The 16,974-nt window shown below is 49.7% G+C and overlaps 1 protein-coding gene across 2 annotated transcripts in view; it reads right to left on the bottom strand.

The window, feature by feature from the left end:
* Window positions 1–194: 194 nt before the first annotated feature.
* The window catches only part of foxp3a (forkhead box P3a), a 37,895-nt gene continuing 21,115 nt past the window's right edge, over window positions 195–16,974 (bottom strand). Inside the window, exons 2-13 of one of the 2 annotated variants that reach the window (XM_088937989.1) lie at window positions 10,086–10,249; window positions 9,300–9,380; window positions 7,738–7,852; window positions 7,099–7,321; window positions 6,558–6,662; window positions 5,570–5,657; window positions 4,450–4,524; window positions 3,836–3,986; window positions 3,203–3,279; window positions 2,431–2,532; window positions 1,709–1,830; window positions 195–1,054 (exon numbers count right to left, since the gene is read on the bottom strand). In XM_088937989.1, the coding sequence (XP_088794115.1) occupies window positions 982–1,054; window positions 1,709–1,830; window positions 2,431–2,532; window positions 3,203–3,279; window positions 3,836–3,986; window positions 4,450–4,524; window positions 5,570–5,657; window positions 6,558–6,662; window positions 7,099–7,321; window positions 7,738–7,852; window positions 9,300–9,380; window positions 10,086–10,247 (1,374 nt within the window). In that variant the 5' untranslated portion in view covers window positions 10,248–10,249 and the 3' untranslated portion in view covers window positions 195–981. The remainder of the gene's footprint in view (window positions 1,055–1,708; window positions 1,831–2,430; window positions 2,533–3,202; window positions 3,280–3,835; window positions 3,987–4,449; window positions 4,525–5,569; window positions 5,658–6,557; window positions 6,663–7,098; window positions 7,322–7,737; window positions 7,853–9,299; window positions 9,381–10,085; window positions 10,250–16,974) is intronic. The other variant, XM_088937998.1, reaches the window with a different exon arrangement.

Here is a 16,974-nt window from a genome sequence, read left to right as displayed (position 1 = left end):
CTCTCGCGGGCGCGCGCTTGCGCGGCGCCGACACGGGGAGCGTGGGCCCGTGAGGAGGGCGGAGGGCTCGGTGAGGTGAGACCCCAGACCCCAGCGCGCGTGTAGAAGACTCCACCCCACAGCCCTGTGTTCTCCTCTCTCCCTCCTGCACCCCTGCCCAACCCCCCCACACCGCAGGAAGCTCTCCCTTGACAGCCGTCCTCAATGTACACCTTTATTTGAGCAAAATAATAAAAAAAGATACATCAGAATCGTGTATTAAAGCACAGTCAGACAAAGCGCTGTGTAACAACGTCTCCCTTGACAGAGGTCCTACAACCGAACAAGTGTCACCCCTGAAGCTGGCAGAGGCAGCGGTCTGCAAACAGAAGCTGCTCTCTTACATTTAGAAAATAAACCTTATTCAGGGCTCTGGTTTGAATCCCATAGGGCTTGCTGTGTATCTACAAATGTAAACATCAAGCGCTGTGTTTCCTGCAGTTTCCTCAATGACATTAATCCTGAGACTGTCTTTATTATTTCCTTTACAACCTGCTTTAGTAGCCAGTTCTTCACTGGGAAACACAGTCTTTACATTTCATGGTTAAAATAACCACAACACCTTGGTAGGTTTGATCCAATAAAGGATGAGAGAAATACTAGAAATATCCTACGTGAAGCCAGAATTCCTTTCAGAAGAAAGATGAAGACCCTGCTGGGCGGTGGTGCCCTGCGGTACCGTGTGCCCCAGCGCCTTGTGTACAGTTTGCCTCAGCGCGGGGGAAGGAGAGGAGAGGGGACAGCCATGTGGATCGGTCCTGACAGCAAAAACACTTTCACGCGATTACACTCCGAGATAAGAAAAAGAAAAGCTCGAGGGACTCGTCTCAGACTTCCACAGCTGCCCGTGCGTGTAAACGTGGCGACTGGCTGGAGGAGGTCAGGTGTGCGGTCAGGGCGCCGGGGGCGCGGCCTGGCTCTCTGGAGGTAGTGGTGCGCGCCTCAGCTGCTGCCAGCCCACGCTTCCTGCGGGCAGAAGTAGGCATAAGGGCCCACCCACTTCACGTCGTGATCCCTGCAGAGAGAGCAGACACAGGCCCCTGCCCGTCAGTCCTGGAGAGGAGGCACAGCGAGGCCAGCTCATGCCTGCTCACATCGTACACGATCGTCTGCTTCAGGCCCTGCGCCGTTACACAAGGCCAGGCCAGCAGGCCTGCTTGGAGTTTGCACCCTGGTGCTCTGTCACTGCTGGGCTGTCCCTGTGCACGCTGCCCATTTCAGTGTCGCACTGTTCTGTCGTATCCAAGCAAGTTTGCAATTCTTGATTTTATAGCCTCGAACGACCATGCTTAGGAATGATCATTTCCCCACTCATTTCATATTATAAGACAACATTAGCATTACTATCTTAAATATTATCTTACTGTATTATCTTATAATAATGCTCATATATAAAGAGCAGAAGTGGTTACTGTGACTCTGCTGCAGCAGGGTAGCAGATGTGACAGATATTCCGTGTGCTGCCTGTGCAGGCACGGCTACATTTGCCCTCAAGACCACAGACTGTTGACCCATGTGTTACTTGGGCTTCAGACAGGTCACACGATTGTTCCTAACGGGTGTGTCCCAATTATTTTCCCCAGGCCGTGATAATTAGTAAGAGGATTTAGTCCCAGCGTTCCCCATGCTTGTCCTAGCGCACAGCTCCCGGTGGAACAGGGAGCCTCACCTGCTGAACTTCTGCCCTTTCCTCCTCTGGAATTCCGTCTCGTCCACCGTCCACACCGCCCCCTTGCCTCCCTCCACGCGCACGAAGCACTTGTGCAGGCTCAGGTTGTGGCGCACGGCATTCTGGCAGGACGAGGGAGGATGTGGGAGTGAAGGAAGAGAAGCAGGGAGGAGGGAAGAGAGAGAGAGAGGTTCCCTGTGTTTAATCTTGACGGCAGTAATCTGTCCTGTCATATCTATAGTGCAAATTGTAACATCAACTAACCACCTATGATTACAAGTGGTGTTATGATTCAGCCAGGGCCAGTTTAGTAATACAACCCTTCAAGAGACAAAACTCTTCAAAACAGTGTGCTGCATGCACAGTCATAGTGCGAGTGGGGCACGATCAAGAATTAATGGAGAGTAATTTCACGATCACGTCTTGATGTTTTAATGCGCAGTGTCTGTGACTCAGCACGAGCGCTCCGGTCTGCAGAGCGCTGAGTCGCTGCAGCTCATCTGCCGCTGCCTCTGGGCGTGGACTTGTTATTTTCCTGTGCTGGGCTGCGTGGGGCTGCCGCAGGCCGCAGGAATCGCCTGCCAGTCTGGGGCGGCCCGCTGCTCTGTACTGGACACGGTGTCCAGTGTGTTACTGCTGCTACTGAACTCCTGACACGCTCTGCTGCAGCGCCACGTGGCCTCCCGAGCTGCGCGCTGTGGCCTGTCCCGAGAGGAATGTACCTTCCACGTGGCCGTGTTGTGGCGGAAGTAGAAGAACATCCTCATGAACCAGTGGTAGATCTCATTCAGGGTCAGCTGCTTCTCTGGGGATTCCAGTATAGCCTGAGGGCAACGAGGGAAAAAACCAACGATTTCTCTGTGTCAGGTTAGCAAACCAAGACAAAGCAAGTCTGTGCATCAAGGACTGTTTAAAAATCACTTGAACAGACGGCACCTGGCTGATCAGGGAAGTGATCAGGGCACTGAGCTGTGCTCGCTGTGCTTGCTGTGTGTGTTGTACTGGAGTGGTATTTGTATGAGAGGTGAACTAAAATGAAAATGGAAATAAATAATGTTATTTTCTTTATATTGCTGTAATTGTGTTACCTCTTGCACCTTTCTGTAGGCATTGGTGAGCTACAAGCATCTGGTTAAGTTAAGTTAGGTTAAATCACTTTGGGAATTTGAATAAGGCTGTTAGCTAAGGAATCTTTGAAAGATGCTGTGCTATGGGTCCTGTCCCACTATGCAAGGACAGCATGCTCTTGTGTGTGCGTCGACTGTATTGTGCTGAATTGTGTTATTGTGTTGTACTGGACACTCAGAAGCTCAGTGTTACAGAAAGTCAGTGTTGTTTTCTCTCTGCCCCACCCCACGATAAACAGTGTTGCCATGCTAATTGATGTGTTTAGCTACAACTGTTCCAACTAAACATGCAAATAAGGAAATACAATTCCTATATTATAATAAATACGTTTCCTATATTATAATAAATACAATTACTAGTGCTCACCCATCTAATCAGAGAGGCGTAGGTGTATGGAGGTCTGATGTTGGTATACTTGTAATATTCAATGCTGGGGACAATTTCTGTAAAACAAAATTTACACAGTTAAATGCAGTAAATCCATCACCAGCATCACAGGGATTTGTCATAGTAAATAACTCCTCCTGTGGCTTTGGCTGTTGTCTGATATGAAGCCACATCAGCAAGCTGGCCTATAAAACTCACTCTAGTAACCCACTTCCATAGCTCACAGAGCCTCACAGAGCCACAGACAGGCACTCTGGATCAGACACCTCTCTGGCACATCTTCAAGCTTGCTTCTTTGTTGAAGCCGGCCAGTGTGTTTCTGCTGGTATGATCTGGGACAGATCAGACTACAGAGCAATGAGATCCTGGTCCTTGCTCCTTGTTAATGTGATCCAACAGAGCAGCTCCTGCCTGGAGAGCTCACCCTCAATCAGCACAGAGGCAGCTGTTGCAGCCCGTGCAGGAAGAGGAGCTGGCAGAAGGCACATGCCCTGTATCTGGTCTGGTAGCAGAGGAGAAACATTTTCTACGTTGCACATTTTTACCAGGTTTTCACCAGGGCTGCGGTGACGCTCAGGCGAAGTGCCAGCGTAGCCCTTGCTCTGACATTACCTGGCATGAGATGTGAACTGGGCACGTGCCAGTACCCTGGTCGGACCAGTTCTGGGGTGTCTTTGGAGCCTGTGGGGGAGCCCTCCAGGAGGCGTGGCTGTGGGAGAGTCAGAGTGTAGTTGTGAGGCCCCTCAGACAGCTCCAGCGCTTTCTGAAAGAGCCAAACACAAGCCCGTTCACTCCCACACCCCGCCACCGTGACGAGCCCCACAGCCCCCCTCAGCCACAGACTCGGATTCGCCGAGCTCACCGCCGTGGGCTTGAGAGACCAGTTTCAGAAACGCTTGAGTGTTTTTCGAGAAGGATGCCTCCAGCTGTCATGACACCAAATCAATTCAAGTGTTTCCTAAATCACCGTAGACATACTGTAAGTGAAAAGATAGCTTTCATTTTTATTTAAACATCTCTTGCTAAATTTACTTTATTTTACCGACAGTAATTGTATAAACGCATCAGATGCAGATAAGCTGTACTGCTGCTTTAAACAAGGGATCAACCCACAGGCAGCGCCGACGGGGTAAGACACTGCCTTCTCAACCTCAACATGAGCTACTGCTCTGGCGTGTGTGATCTCGGGCTAGCAGGGCCTGACGCTGTGTGTACAGAGCACTCACCGAGCCAGCGGAGCGCTGGTCACACAGCTGAAGGTGGAGTTGCATGGCCACTAATCGCTGTTTCTCCACTGCGAGCTGGGAACACAACACAGATTGGTCCATTCGTTAGCCCTCTGCTGCATAACCCAGTCTGCTCCTAGTTTGCATTCAGTTTGTGAATTTGCTCTCGTAGTGAATGGGAAAGCTTGTTGCACTCAGGGATAGAGCTCAGCTCTATCTGAAATCATCAGATCTGAAATCAAGGGACTCAGACTGCCTGCAGGTTGCAGGTGTGTCTGAATCTCTTCACATTGTAGGGATGCAGGCGGTCACAGCGCAGGCCAGTGAAGGTTTGAGATGAGTTTAATTGCAACGAAAATAGACGCTTCCGGAGAACACCGAAGGAGACACACATGAGGTGCACAGTATTTCCCACAGTGCCCCGATTGCAACAGTGCTACAGAGTCCAGCCGTGTTATTACATGAATGGGGGTTTAAGAGTCCACATTCTACTCTTGGTCCAGCAGCTGTTCTTGATGATATTGTCCTGACTTTCAGCTATTGCTGTGGTGTTGTGTGCAATAGCAGGTGCCTGTTCAAAATTTGCTCAAGCCAGGTCAGGAGACCAGGTCAAAGACCCCAGGCCAGAGCCACATTTCTACAACCTGACGGGGCTATAAGGAGGAGGCTTTGGACAGAAATTGAAAAAAAAACTGATTCCATCTGAGGAATCCAAAGATCTCCAGCTATATCCTGAAAGAAGCTATCAGCATGGATAGACAGCTTGTTCCACACCCCCACCACCCTTTGTGTGAAACTGCGTCCAGGTATGAGTTTTAAATGCACCTCCCTATGGTTTCCACTGTTATTGGCTCATCTGATATGAGGGTGGAGGTGATGTGTGCATGTAGGCTGGAGCTGGTTAATGTTCTATGCATTCTTTGCTGTCGATGGCCACAGTGGACTTTAGAAGGCTGTAAAATACTGTATAGCTAAACTGGACTCAGTTATTACACTTCAGCAGTGAGATCTACATATCCTGTGGAATGTGGGACAGTCCAATAACTGGGCAGGCCTTATCCAAGCACAAGTGGCTCCAGAGCTCTGTTCACATCAAGCAGACGGCTGGGCAGCAACTGACCTGGTTCTCCATCTGCAGAACCACCTGCTTCTGCACTCTCCACTGCGCCATGCTCTTCTCCCCAGGACTGTGTTCACTGTACAGGTGCCTAGAATTGAGCCAGTGATGATCCCATGAGCCAGGAGCCCTGCGCCACCTGGGCTGTCCCTGCGCCTGGACAGCTACAGCCTAGCAGGTTCTCCTGGTCAAGTTACAGCCTGAACTGAAGAGATAACCTGCTACAGTTCTCCCTGATCTTCATCACAGGATGGCTTCATGTCGAGCTGGACTAGCCTGCTAGACCGGGGCTTGAGGAAACAGCTGATGAGGGTGGGGTAAGATCTGACAGCTCTGTGAACAGGGGAGAACTGGACAGTGCCTGGAGATAAGAAGACTGCTGGAACTTATCTCCAAATGTCTTAAAAATGTCCATTAATTGCACATGTGCAGCTCAAGGCTGTGTAACAATCTTCCCTAACACATGACATTGGCTGAGTTTGAACACCAGACGAGAAAGCGATGAAATTCCTCTGTGGTCCCTGAAACCACTGGTGTCAGCACTGCTATGAAAGGAGGTTTTAGGTAGAAAACATCTTGAGCCAGATAAGGCAAATGATCCCGTGAGCAGCCACACTGACATGAGGAATTATCACTAACGCCAAGGTGCACAGGTCTGTTTCTCTGTCGTCACCATATCTGCTTCCTGCGCTGAAAGACCGTGTCTCACGTCAACTTGATTTGTTCAGAGATTCTTCAAAACCACACTGATGCCAGACTGATCCTCAGCAAATCATGTCTGGACTGTGAGCGGGTCATAATTCACTACGGGCCCACAGACCCATTTTTTTTAAGCAAAGCTGATTATGGAATAATAATCATATTAACAACAACAATGATAACAACAGTAATGGGACATTCCCTGGATCTCCAGAGCGAAAATGCCGTGGCAGCTGGTCGCACTGGAAGTGAGACAGTGCTCAGAGGGGGTGTGTGCTGGCCTCATACTTACTGAAGAAAGAGTGAGTATTCCTCAAACAGCTCCTCACAGCCCGGCCACTTGCACACCCCGTTCACAAACAGCGTCTTGGAGCTCTCTGGCACCTGCTGCACAGGGCTAGGGGAGAGAGGACCTTCGGGTGAGCTGAGAGGGTGATGACTCTGCTATGCAGTGGGAGCTTCATTTGCGTCACTGCTCCTGCTCTATCCTGCTCTGTCCTGCTCCATCAAAGCACTGAGAGCTAGATGCATTAGAGAGCTACAATGTAAACCACATGGAGAGTTGTTGACCCCGAGGCTGCACACATTCTTACAACCGAGAGATTGTGTAGCGTAGCCCGTTTTCTAATAAAAAAAGAAATGAATATAGTAATATTTCCAAGAAATGACCAGAAAAGTCTGAAATCAAGAAAACTGTGTCACTATATCTTTATTAAAGCAATCTTACTTCTTGATTTTCAATTGATTTATTTCATAAGGGGATCCAGGGCTGCAGGTGCGCAATATTTTTGCAGGGCTTTCTGCCACGATCTAGTCAAGAACAGGACACTCACCCATCATTTCTGCTGTTTTGTGTTGAGCCAAGCTTCACAGGAGGGCTCGTCTTCCTGGGCTGGGGGGAGGTGCTTGTGTGCTGTGGGGAGGAGCTTGTCTGCCGGTGGGAGGGTACAGCAAGGTTCCCATTGGCCTCCACCTTGCACTCTGGGGCAGAGTCAGATTTGGGGGCGGGGTTTACACCAGACAGCGGCGAAGCCAGACTGGAGAGGCTGGACAGGGCTGCAGAGACACCGGAGTCACGCAGGGAGGAAAATAGACAACATACTGCCTTGCTCCATTTGAGGAAGCAGGTTCCCAATTTTGCTTAGCTTTCCACCAGAATTAGATATCGAACTGATTGCAACACTGCACTGGCCGTGCGAGAGCAAAAGGTGAGAACTGTTTAAACTGTTCATAGCTTCTCATTTACAGCTCCAAGAAGGATGAAAAGAGGGGAAAAAATCACTGGCAGCACTGATTTAAAGCTCAGGGCTGAGGAGAATGAGGAGCAGCTTGAAGAACTCAAGCGAGGAGGGGCGTTCTGATAAAGATGTGTTTTTTTGCAGTTCAGGAGAACCTGTGCTGTTCGTCTCATGGTGCCATGAGCCCAGGCAGGGCAGGGGAGCAGCTCAGACCAGTCTTGCGATGCTACTGACCTTGGGGGACCAGATGACCGCCCCTTCGCAGGACTGAAGGTCTGTGCTGCCCAAACTGGAGGGGGTTGAGTGAGACCAGCTGCAGCAGCTGCTTGCCCACTTCTTCGTTGGCATACTGAAAGACAGGATTTACACCTACAGTATATAGCGCCTTTCAGCACAATGTGGATCTTGCAGCACTTGAGAGCCAAGCCCCAGCTGGTGCACGCTGAAGAAGATACGTATGTGTGGGGAGGGGAAGGAAGGTCAGGAAACAGGTCACTACCCAACAGTACAACAGAGAAACACGGGCCAGATTTATAGCTACAGTACGTATGAGTTTGTCACAGAACCAAGCCTCACCAAACCCTCAATACCCTTTGTACTGAAGGAAGATTATCGTCCTTGAATTTGAGGGACAGCCAGTGATTCCCACGTTCTAACCAAAAAGCTCATGTTTCATGCTGGCTAAGCATCAGCCTGACAAAGATTGAGGGTCTGAAGCTTTAGCCATTGTCCTAATGCAGTGAGGCCAACAAAAACAGCATGTCCGTTAAAATGCGCTCTATGTCCACAGTGATCCAGACCTTAGTTTAGTGTATGATCAGAAAGAAAAGAAGTTAGTACAGATACAGTGCAAGATAAAGGCTTATTACTATTAAATTTATTGCTGTACTATGCCTCTTAATCTTTACCTCAATGATTGATGTGATCAATCTCATATCTATGTGACTGGATACTGAGTATGGGACCACTTCTAACGGTTTCTGGCCCACCTGCCAGCAAGCTGCTAGCACAATGACGTCAGAGCCACCTCCTCTCTCAGCTGCTGTTTTGACACATTTCCAACAGAGGGGGCTGTTTCAAACCTTTGCGGCAGATCACCCTGGAGAGAGTTTGAATGCAGTTCAGCAGCAGAGAAACAGTGGTCTCACACTTGTGGCTTTGGTCCTCAAAGAAATCAAACTAGCAGAATCCTGCTGCAGAATCCCAGAGACTGTCCCCAAACAGCATGTGCGTCTGTTTGTGATGCACACACTTCGCAACTGCACTCTACAACAGTGTTTTATTTAAAGATGGAAGATATAACAACAGATTAGAAATTCTGTTTCTTTTTTCACAGAACAGCTACCCATCCTACTGCATTAACAGAGTTTACTGTCCAAACGCAACACGAGTCTGGTGGCGACTGTGGCTGCTGCAGGGATGGCTTGGGAGACCTCGAAAGAAAATCAGGCTTCTGACAAGTGTAGAACAGTGCTGGGGGATCAGTGGGTGTCAGCTCACACTTCCAGAGCTGCGCCCCAGACCAGGGAGACATGAAGGGGCTGACATCCAGACCAGGCCCTGCTCACGTTCCAGACCATGAGCACCCCAGGAGCCCCTGCCCCCCTAGTTTTATTACCCGCCCTGAGCTCAGGCTCAGCTGGAAATAAACTTTCATGGATTCAACAGACGGACTTCACTCCTGATCGCAAAACCCGGAAAGCCTCAGGGCGTTCAGCCAAGCGCGGCGGAGGGCTGGCGCACGAACCGTCTCCGCTCCAGCCCCGGCCAGAGGGTGGCGCAGAGGGGGGACCCACCTGCTGGAGGAAGAGGGCCTGAAGCTGGGCCGAGCTGATGAGGGGTCCTCTGGGCCCGAGCAGGACTGGAAACGCCCCCTGCTGGTGCGGATGGAAAGGCGGGAATTAATCTGGGGCTGGGAACCAGGATTGCAGACAATACGAGACAACAGGAATCTAGTTTTTCCTCTGTGATACTCCCCCGCGGGCTTTAATACTGTGTGGGAGTCCCCACTGGCCTGTGGCAGAGCCCCCTGCACAGGAAGACCCCTCAGACCCCGCCCAGCCAGACGGCCAGGCAGCTTTTCACGAGCTGCGTGTGGCAGGCTGCAGGTTTCCGACCCACACTGGCAGCGCCAGGGGCCTGCGTGCTGATTGCCAACTTGGCAAGATCGCCCCAGCTGGCCAAGCTGGAGAAGGTAGAGTCAGCGGAGCACGGCTGCTTGGGCGATCAATGGCATGGCCCAGGTTCGAACCCGTGACACCGGCAGCGCGTAGGTAGCTCAGCCTGTGCCCAGAGCCGGTGCGGCCTCAGATCAAGAAGCTTTTCGGACACCTGCTTTGCTGCGTCTACACGATGAAGAAGAGCAGGACTTGCTGGCATTTGGGTCCCAGTTCAAGATCTCTGTCTCTATGTCGCCATCAGGAAGTTACAGCGATCAGCCTGAGCTCCGTCTGCCAGGTGTTTGAAAGATCAAGGCCCTGTTACTGCTGACTCTACAGCAGCTGCAGACATAGACATCACCCGCAGTGAGAGCACACACCTTTCCCACACCTGCTAAATTCCAAATTCTTTTTTATCATTACCTGGCCAGCGCTAGCTTGGCTAGCTTGAGCCTGGTGCTGTGGGGGGCTCCGTCCAGAGGATTGAGGAGGAGCCTGGGAAGGCAGCTCCGGCCTCTCGTTCTGCTGCTGACGCCCACTGCTGGCCGCCGCGCTGCTCTGCGTCTCGCTTTCACTGCCCGGCATCCCTGCAACGCAGGAAATAAAAACCCGACCCTCAGTTTTGCTCAGTAGAACTGAGAGGTGGTATCTGATGCTTTTGACCCAGAACAAAAATATTTCCCAAGTTTACCGGTACAGAAAATACCGAAGGACAGCAAGAGATGCAGAAAAAGAAATCTTCTGCTTAAATTTTGTTTTGGAAATTTATATTTGGCAAGTATTTGGAAAGAGGAAAATGGACTTAAACCTGAAGTGCATTCAAAAGCTCTGAAAGTCTGTCTTCTCAACTGATTGCTGCAGCAGACACTGCTGGTCAGCCTGACTGTGGCAACAGAAAACGTCAGCTCTCGTACCCACAGCAGTGAATGCACCCACAGAAACTGGCCTGACAATACACAGCCATGGGTGCAAACTGCAGGAAAAGTAAGTAAACACTATTGGCTGGTGCCTTCCCTGAAAATACAGTACTTAATCACGAAACAGAACGGGGCTCCTCACAGGAGGAGCTCAGCAGTTTGAGTCAGGATCTACACAGGCAGAATGCAAGGAGTCCAGCAGGCTCTGAAAGCAGCCTTTAACAGTACCACACATGGGTGAGCTGGTGGAACCTGAAATGGATCAGACTGCTAAGACAGAGGCTTCCCAATCCCCGGGCAGGTACAGATGTTCCTTTAATTCTGCAAACCGTCAGAACGCACTGAGGGTTTGGAACAACGCTGTCTGAGTGGAATTCCCGATATATACATTTGAACTACCAGTCTGCTTTAGTTCAGATGCCGTGCAATCTGATCGTGCTGGCTGTCGACTCGAAAGGCCCAACTTCCTGCTCTTCTGCCCTGTGAGCTGCACTGCTGCAGCAGACACTCGGAGGTGTCTTTCTGGGGAACACTGTAGGCTCACACGTCTCCCCTGGCCGCTTCATGTCCACACAAGCCCCAGCGCCTATCGGCCCATTAGATTCGGCTCAAAAACGAACCCAGTCTTCGACCAGCAACTCTGGAGCTGCAGGGCCCAGTCTGTGCCAAGGAACTTAGCTCAGCTCATCTTGTTCAGTTCTTCAGGGCTACAGAATAACTTGAAGGTCACCATGCTTCAGACCAGCTGGACTGTGGGAGATGATACTGTAACGGAGTCTCTCTGCAGAGTTATACCGTATTTGTTCTTGCCTCAGCCTTCCTCGTCAGCGCGGTACGTCTCTCCTCCCTGATCGATGCTGGCGTTTCCTCTCTCCCTGATGCCACAGCGTGCTAGACTTCCTTCAAGCCCAGTCAGACTGGGCCCGGACTCCCAGACAACCAGGAACACGGACCACGCAGGAGGGGAGACCGAGGAGACCTGCGGGAGACCGCCCAGAGCGATGTCCTCAGATGTCAGGGCAGCCTTTTCTTGCCATTTTAAGATGCCACTCAGAGGCGCAGTGTTTTTTCCTACTGGGTGCACGCTCAAGTGTAACATGAAAGGTATCAAAACACTGCAGCAGCGAGGAGCCCACATCTTTAGGGTGAGCAGGGCCCTGCGGTCGTACACAGGTGCATTCCAAGACTGCGGTGAAGTGTGCAGATCAGCACTGGAGACACACAGACGCACAGCTGCTGTACAGTACAGACACGCAGCTGCTTCAGAGACGTGTCTGAACCCAGAAGGGGTTGGGGGGGCAGGACAGGTTGACTGAAAAAGCAGAAAAGCATCAGGGGAGAACAGAGCTTACAAGTGTCACAAAAACCTGTTTCTATTCCACCGACTTCAAATGCTACGTCTAACAGGCTCTTCCAAAACTGAGCTCCTTATACAGTTCACAATCGAGCCTTATCGCACATTCAAAAGGCTTTCCTACTTTTGCAGATATAAAAATAAGTAACTGTAATTGCATTGTGCTTTTCGTCTATTTTCTTACACGATTCACCTACAGAGACATACACACCCACCTGGGTGACAGTCCACAGCCATTCTGCACCTGCAGCCCCACTGCACAGAAAGCTAGGGGGAGGACTGAGAAACTGCAGCACCAGCTGGGTACAGGGGAGCTTAGATAGGTCTGTGTGTACAAGCTCAGGGTGGAATTGAGCCAGAACGCCCTTGCTCTTTTAAAAACATCAAGAATTCATTTCCTGACCAAGCCTCATCCCACCACCAAACCCTTCAGCTTTAAACTGGCATTAACAGTCCTGCTGCGGCTGGCTGCATTAGTCTAAGCCTTACTTGTATTTTGACTTTAGTTAGATATTAATCCATCTTAGTCTAGGTGGGAACAAAATGATTCTGTCATTCAGCATTTTTAACTCTCACTGATCACAAGAGCTTAAGGCCAACTATACATGAGCAGCCAATATGAAGTGTTGTAGTAATTAATCCATCACATTTACCAATCAGATTGAATTGGCTCATTGAGCACGTTATTCATATCAGTTGTTCCACAGTACACATTCACAGAGCTGCTACAGAACACACAGCAATCAGAATTAGCATGAAACAGCATCACTAAAAGGAAACACAGTAAGAATTATAGCCCAGCAGTGTGTACACTCTACACCAAGAATATTATTAAAATATTTCAGATAAAAGCCTTTTAGGAGATGGAATGATCCCGATGCGTCTGTGAGGACGGATGGCCACTGTCTCACTCTGACAGTCGAGCTCAGCCCAGGAGGTTAACCCTACAAACCCCGAGTTTCACACAGCCCTCCGTCACTCTAGGAGACAATAATGAGCACAACAACAAAAAGCTGCTTTTTTCCCCTCAGCTGAAAGGGAGCTGAAAGCGAAACCACCAGTGAAATGTGACCAAAGTGTAAAAAGAGCTCTTGCTCTGTCTTGATCTGTCTGAGGCGTTTTGAAGTAAGTGTCTAAAACACAAACAATTTCGCTCTTGGGGGAATTCCTGTACACAGTTCTTCACCTTCGAAACCTGAAAGGAAGATTTTTATGTTCTCTGCACTTTCCTGTTTGTTAATTGAGTCACTTTTGCAGACGCTGCTGTGTGTGTTACTGTCCGCGTGATGTGTCTTTTGGGCAGCAGCTGATGTACGTTCTGAATAATCCCCTTGAAGAGGGTTAAAGCCAACAGCTGTCACACGACAGCGCCCGTCGAACACCTGTACATTACAGCCTCAGTTAGGCTGCCTAGCTCTTTCATTGCAACCTGCACGTTTTTCTTAAAGCACTGTGAAGAGGTGAGAAAGCACCTTCTGGCCCTCAGAATTCAGTCTTTTCAGTCTGTATGTGGTTTGCCTACTAAGATTGTTGTTTAACAGGCAGTTTAACAGTAAAGGATGAATCTGATATTAATTGAATCATAAGTACAGGTAGCTTTGCCCATATAAGTAGGCACATGTCAGCGAGTCTCTTGGTAGTTTTAAAATGACAGCTCCCAGGTTTCAGGGGCTGAGCAATCCTTTAGGAAAAGGAATCTGACAGTGTTTCACTGGGGTTTTTTGTTACAGCCCATGAATGCCAAGCCTTGTCCCAGACTGCTGTGCTGCTGTCTTGCAGTGAGCGAACAGCAGGGGAGGCCTCAGACAGGGGAGGGGTGCAGCTCTCACACACAGACACCTGGCCAGCTATACAGGCCCGGGAGTCATCGCCTGACTCCAGATCCAGCAGCACGAGGATCGCTGCAGCTTGGAGAATCCTCTTCCAGATGACCGGTGCCAAGTCCAGTTTAGTCAGTGACTGACCGGGTGACCTGATTTAACCACTAGGCACTGATCTGCACCCCTGACCGACACCGGCTGGCAGTGATTAATAATTGGGCACTGCAGATTTGAACAAATTGTGGGAAAAGGAACCAAGCTGTGCCTGCAGATTTTAAATGTACTTATTATATTATGCATTATTGGGTTTTTTTCCCTCTTAATGCTTTCATAGTATGTTTTTTTTTAAACAGTGTTGTGCAGGTTTTTTTGTTTTGCTTTTTACTGCTGTTACTGACAAACTCTCACCTATAGAACAACAGATTCAAATGTCCGTGCAAAATGAAAAATACAGACCTTTCAAGAGTGATTCTCAAGATGGAGAGACATATACTGTACTTGCTTTTTAAGGCACAGTGTTCTAGCCAGAGGCTGTCAGATTGCAGAAGGTAGGCAAGGCTGGGCCTGGTCAGCACTGAGGGGCGAAACCAGGGAAAACCAGCCTGCTAATGTAAGAGGTGCTGGTGGACCAGTAGGTGGCGCTGTTCCCTCTGGTCAGGAATTTCCAATCTTAGGCCTCATTGTGGTGACTGGAGACAATGTGTTGTAAGAGGTGCTGTCCTTTGGCTGAGATATTAAACTGAGGTCCTGATTTTTTTATCATGAAAGATCCTATGACCAATTCTTGGCATTGGGAATGTGCCCAGTCTGGTCTTATTGGTTAAATCCTACTCCCTCTGTGTTTGACACTTGTTGTATTGGAAAGATACAAGACTCGAAACCGCTAAGAGTTCAAAGGCATTTTGTAAAACATGTTGCAAATACCCCCACACCCAGACAGACACACAGGCCAGGAACTTCAAGAAGCTGACAAGCCTGTAACCTAATTACCTCCCCCCTGCGCCCAAGCAGCTGGCACGGCTGGGCCTGCTTCTGTTCTTGAAGCTGCCTTTCCTAAACACGCAGAGCATGTATTTCTGTGCCACAGGCGACAGCACTGTTCCATCCCAGTGTTCCCAGATTGCACCTGCCCTCAGCACCTGCGGTGCTGGGGGCGCGATGGGAGGGCGGTGAGAGAGAGCCCACTGCCGGCTGGGTGTGGCACCCTGGGGTGAGCTGGGGTGCGCACTGCAGCAGGAGAGCTGGAAGGAAGGCGAGAGAACACACCCAGGCCTACTGACAAAGTGCACTTCAGGCGCTTGCGCATTGCAGAAGGCAAAAAAATAACTTTCTTGGCTTCATGTTGCTGAAAGTCCTCTCTCTCTCTCCCCTCCTCCACTACGACACCCCCCCATCCCCCAAAAAACCCAGCCCCACACACACACACGCATTTCACCCCAGCACAGGAAACAGGAATCCAGCACAGAAAGAAAGAAAAAAGGCGTACTAAAAAAGTTGTGGTTTTTAACCTTTTTCACTGCATTTCAAGAAGAAGAAAAAAAAAGAAAAACAACCCTGCCTCACGTTAAAAAAAAACGTTTAGCTGTGAAAAGGTTAGCCTATTCCTTGGTCTTTTTCATTGTCCAGTGGAGAGAAAAAATCAGAAATGTAATATCTGGAGGAAATGACGAGAACGCCAGAGCCTGGGGCTTCGCAGCTGCTGCTGCACGAAGGAAACGCCTCACTGTCAGACGCGCAGGCACGCTCCAGGCTAGGGGCCTTGGGATGCTGCTTTGTTTTCAATAAGCCTAAATTTGGGAAAATCTAATAGCCAGTGCCCTCTGGATACCATGGCCTTTTCAGTCTGGCAGGTAAGACACGTTTCCAGTATTTCCTGGCCCTGAGGAAACACCCCTCAGGCTTTACCCTGTCTCTTCAATCAGGCTGCCCGGGTCCTGGCACTGAGCCCTCGAGCCAGCGTGCACACGGCCAGCGGAGCACTGCAGCAAACACAGAGCCTGGCTCCTAACCCCAGACAGCAGCTCACTAACCCATGGGCTTTTGTGGGTACAGCAGACAGTAGATCAGTGTTTAATTCTTTGTAGTTTTACCTGACTTTGATCGGCCCTGGAATGTTCTGAGCTCAGGTGAGGAAAAAAGAGCTGCAGGGGTTCAAATTCAGTCTCAGGCTGCTGAGTGTTTCGTTGAGCTCATATTATCTATCATAAGGGAGCCCTAGTCAGAGGGCTGTGGGTTTACAGTCAGGTGTGGTCATTCGATCTGATCACTCTAGAAAAGGCTCAGCTGTATCGATGGGTCTCCAGGTCATCACTGCAAATGAGAGTTTATTCTCACTTGATTTACAAGATAAAACAACACAAATAATAAATAGAAACATACATGTATTACGATAAATATACAATAATATAAACAAACATGTAGAATTCGTTGTCTACCCAGTTCTGACATCTGAGTGCCTAAGTGTTCCATCTTGGCCCTTGTTAGAAATCCCTGTGTTTGAGCCTCCTGGGTCTCAGTAAGACAGGTCCTGGCTGGGCTCTGTACAGCAGAACAGCTTGATCTCAAATCAGCTAACAGCTTCATTCACCATTCATGTTCCACTAACACTCTGTTCTATTTATTATTATTTCTAATTCATGTTAAATAATAATCTGTCCAACACTTTAATCCAGAGCATCTTTCAGGGGTTTTCAATGGACCGATATGTTTTTTACATACACACGGGGGCAGTCTGGACACAGCATCTCGCTCTAGGGTACTGCAGCACAGCTTCCAGCTGATTCAAACCCACGACCCTCGGGATCCGGGTCCACCGCTGGCTCTACTGCTCCTTCAAACCAGACAGTTCAGGAGAGGAGACAAACTCCATACCCACACACAACTAAGTCTGGTGGCAGGTGGGAGGCATTCTGCTGTCCCTGGCCCTTGGCCCTTGACACCACTCAGGTCAATGCCAAACTGGCACATCAAATCACTTGACTACCGAACAGCTCTACGGAGCTGCTGTGAAGGTCTTAGTTTTTACACTTCTATTTCAACCGCCTAGTATAGTGGTGTATGAAGTGATACAACCCTTCCCATGTGCACTTCAGCACACAGAGGGGCCCTGGAGATTCTGTCGCTGACCAAACCCAGTCCAGTGTCCTGGATTCCTCCAGGCAGGTACCAGGCCCTGCTGGCTAGAATCCCATCAATCCCTCCCTCTCTTACCCCAGCTCTGA

The sequence above is a fragment of the Atractosteus spatula genome, chromosome 2 (genome assembly GCF_055471065.1).
Source record: "Atractosteus spatula isolate fAtrSpa1 chromosome 2, fAtrSpa1.hap1, whole genome shotgun sequence".
Taxonomy (NCBI): Eukaryota; Metazoa; Chordata; class Actinopteri; order Semionotiformes; family Lepisosteidae; genus Atractosteus; species Atractosteus spatula.
This window is presented reverse-complemented; position numbering and strand designations above follow the sequence as displayed.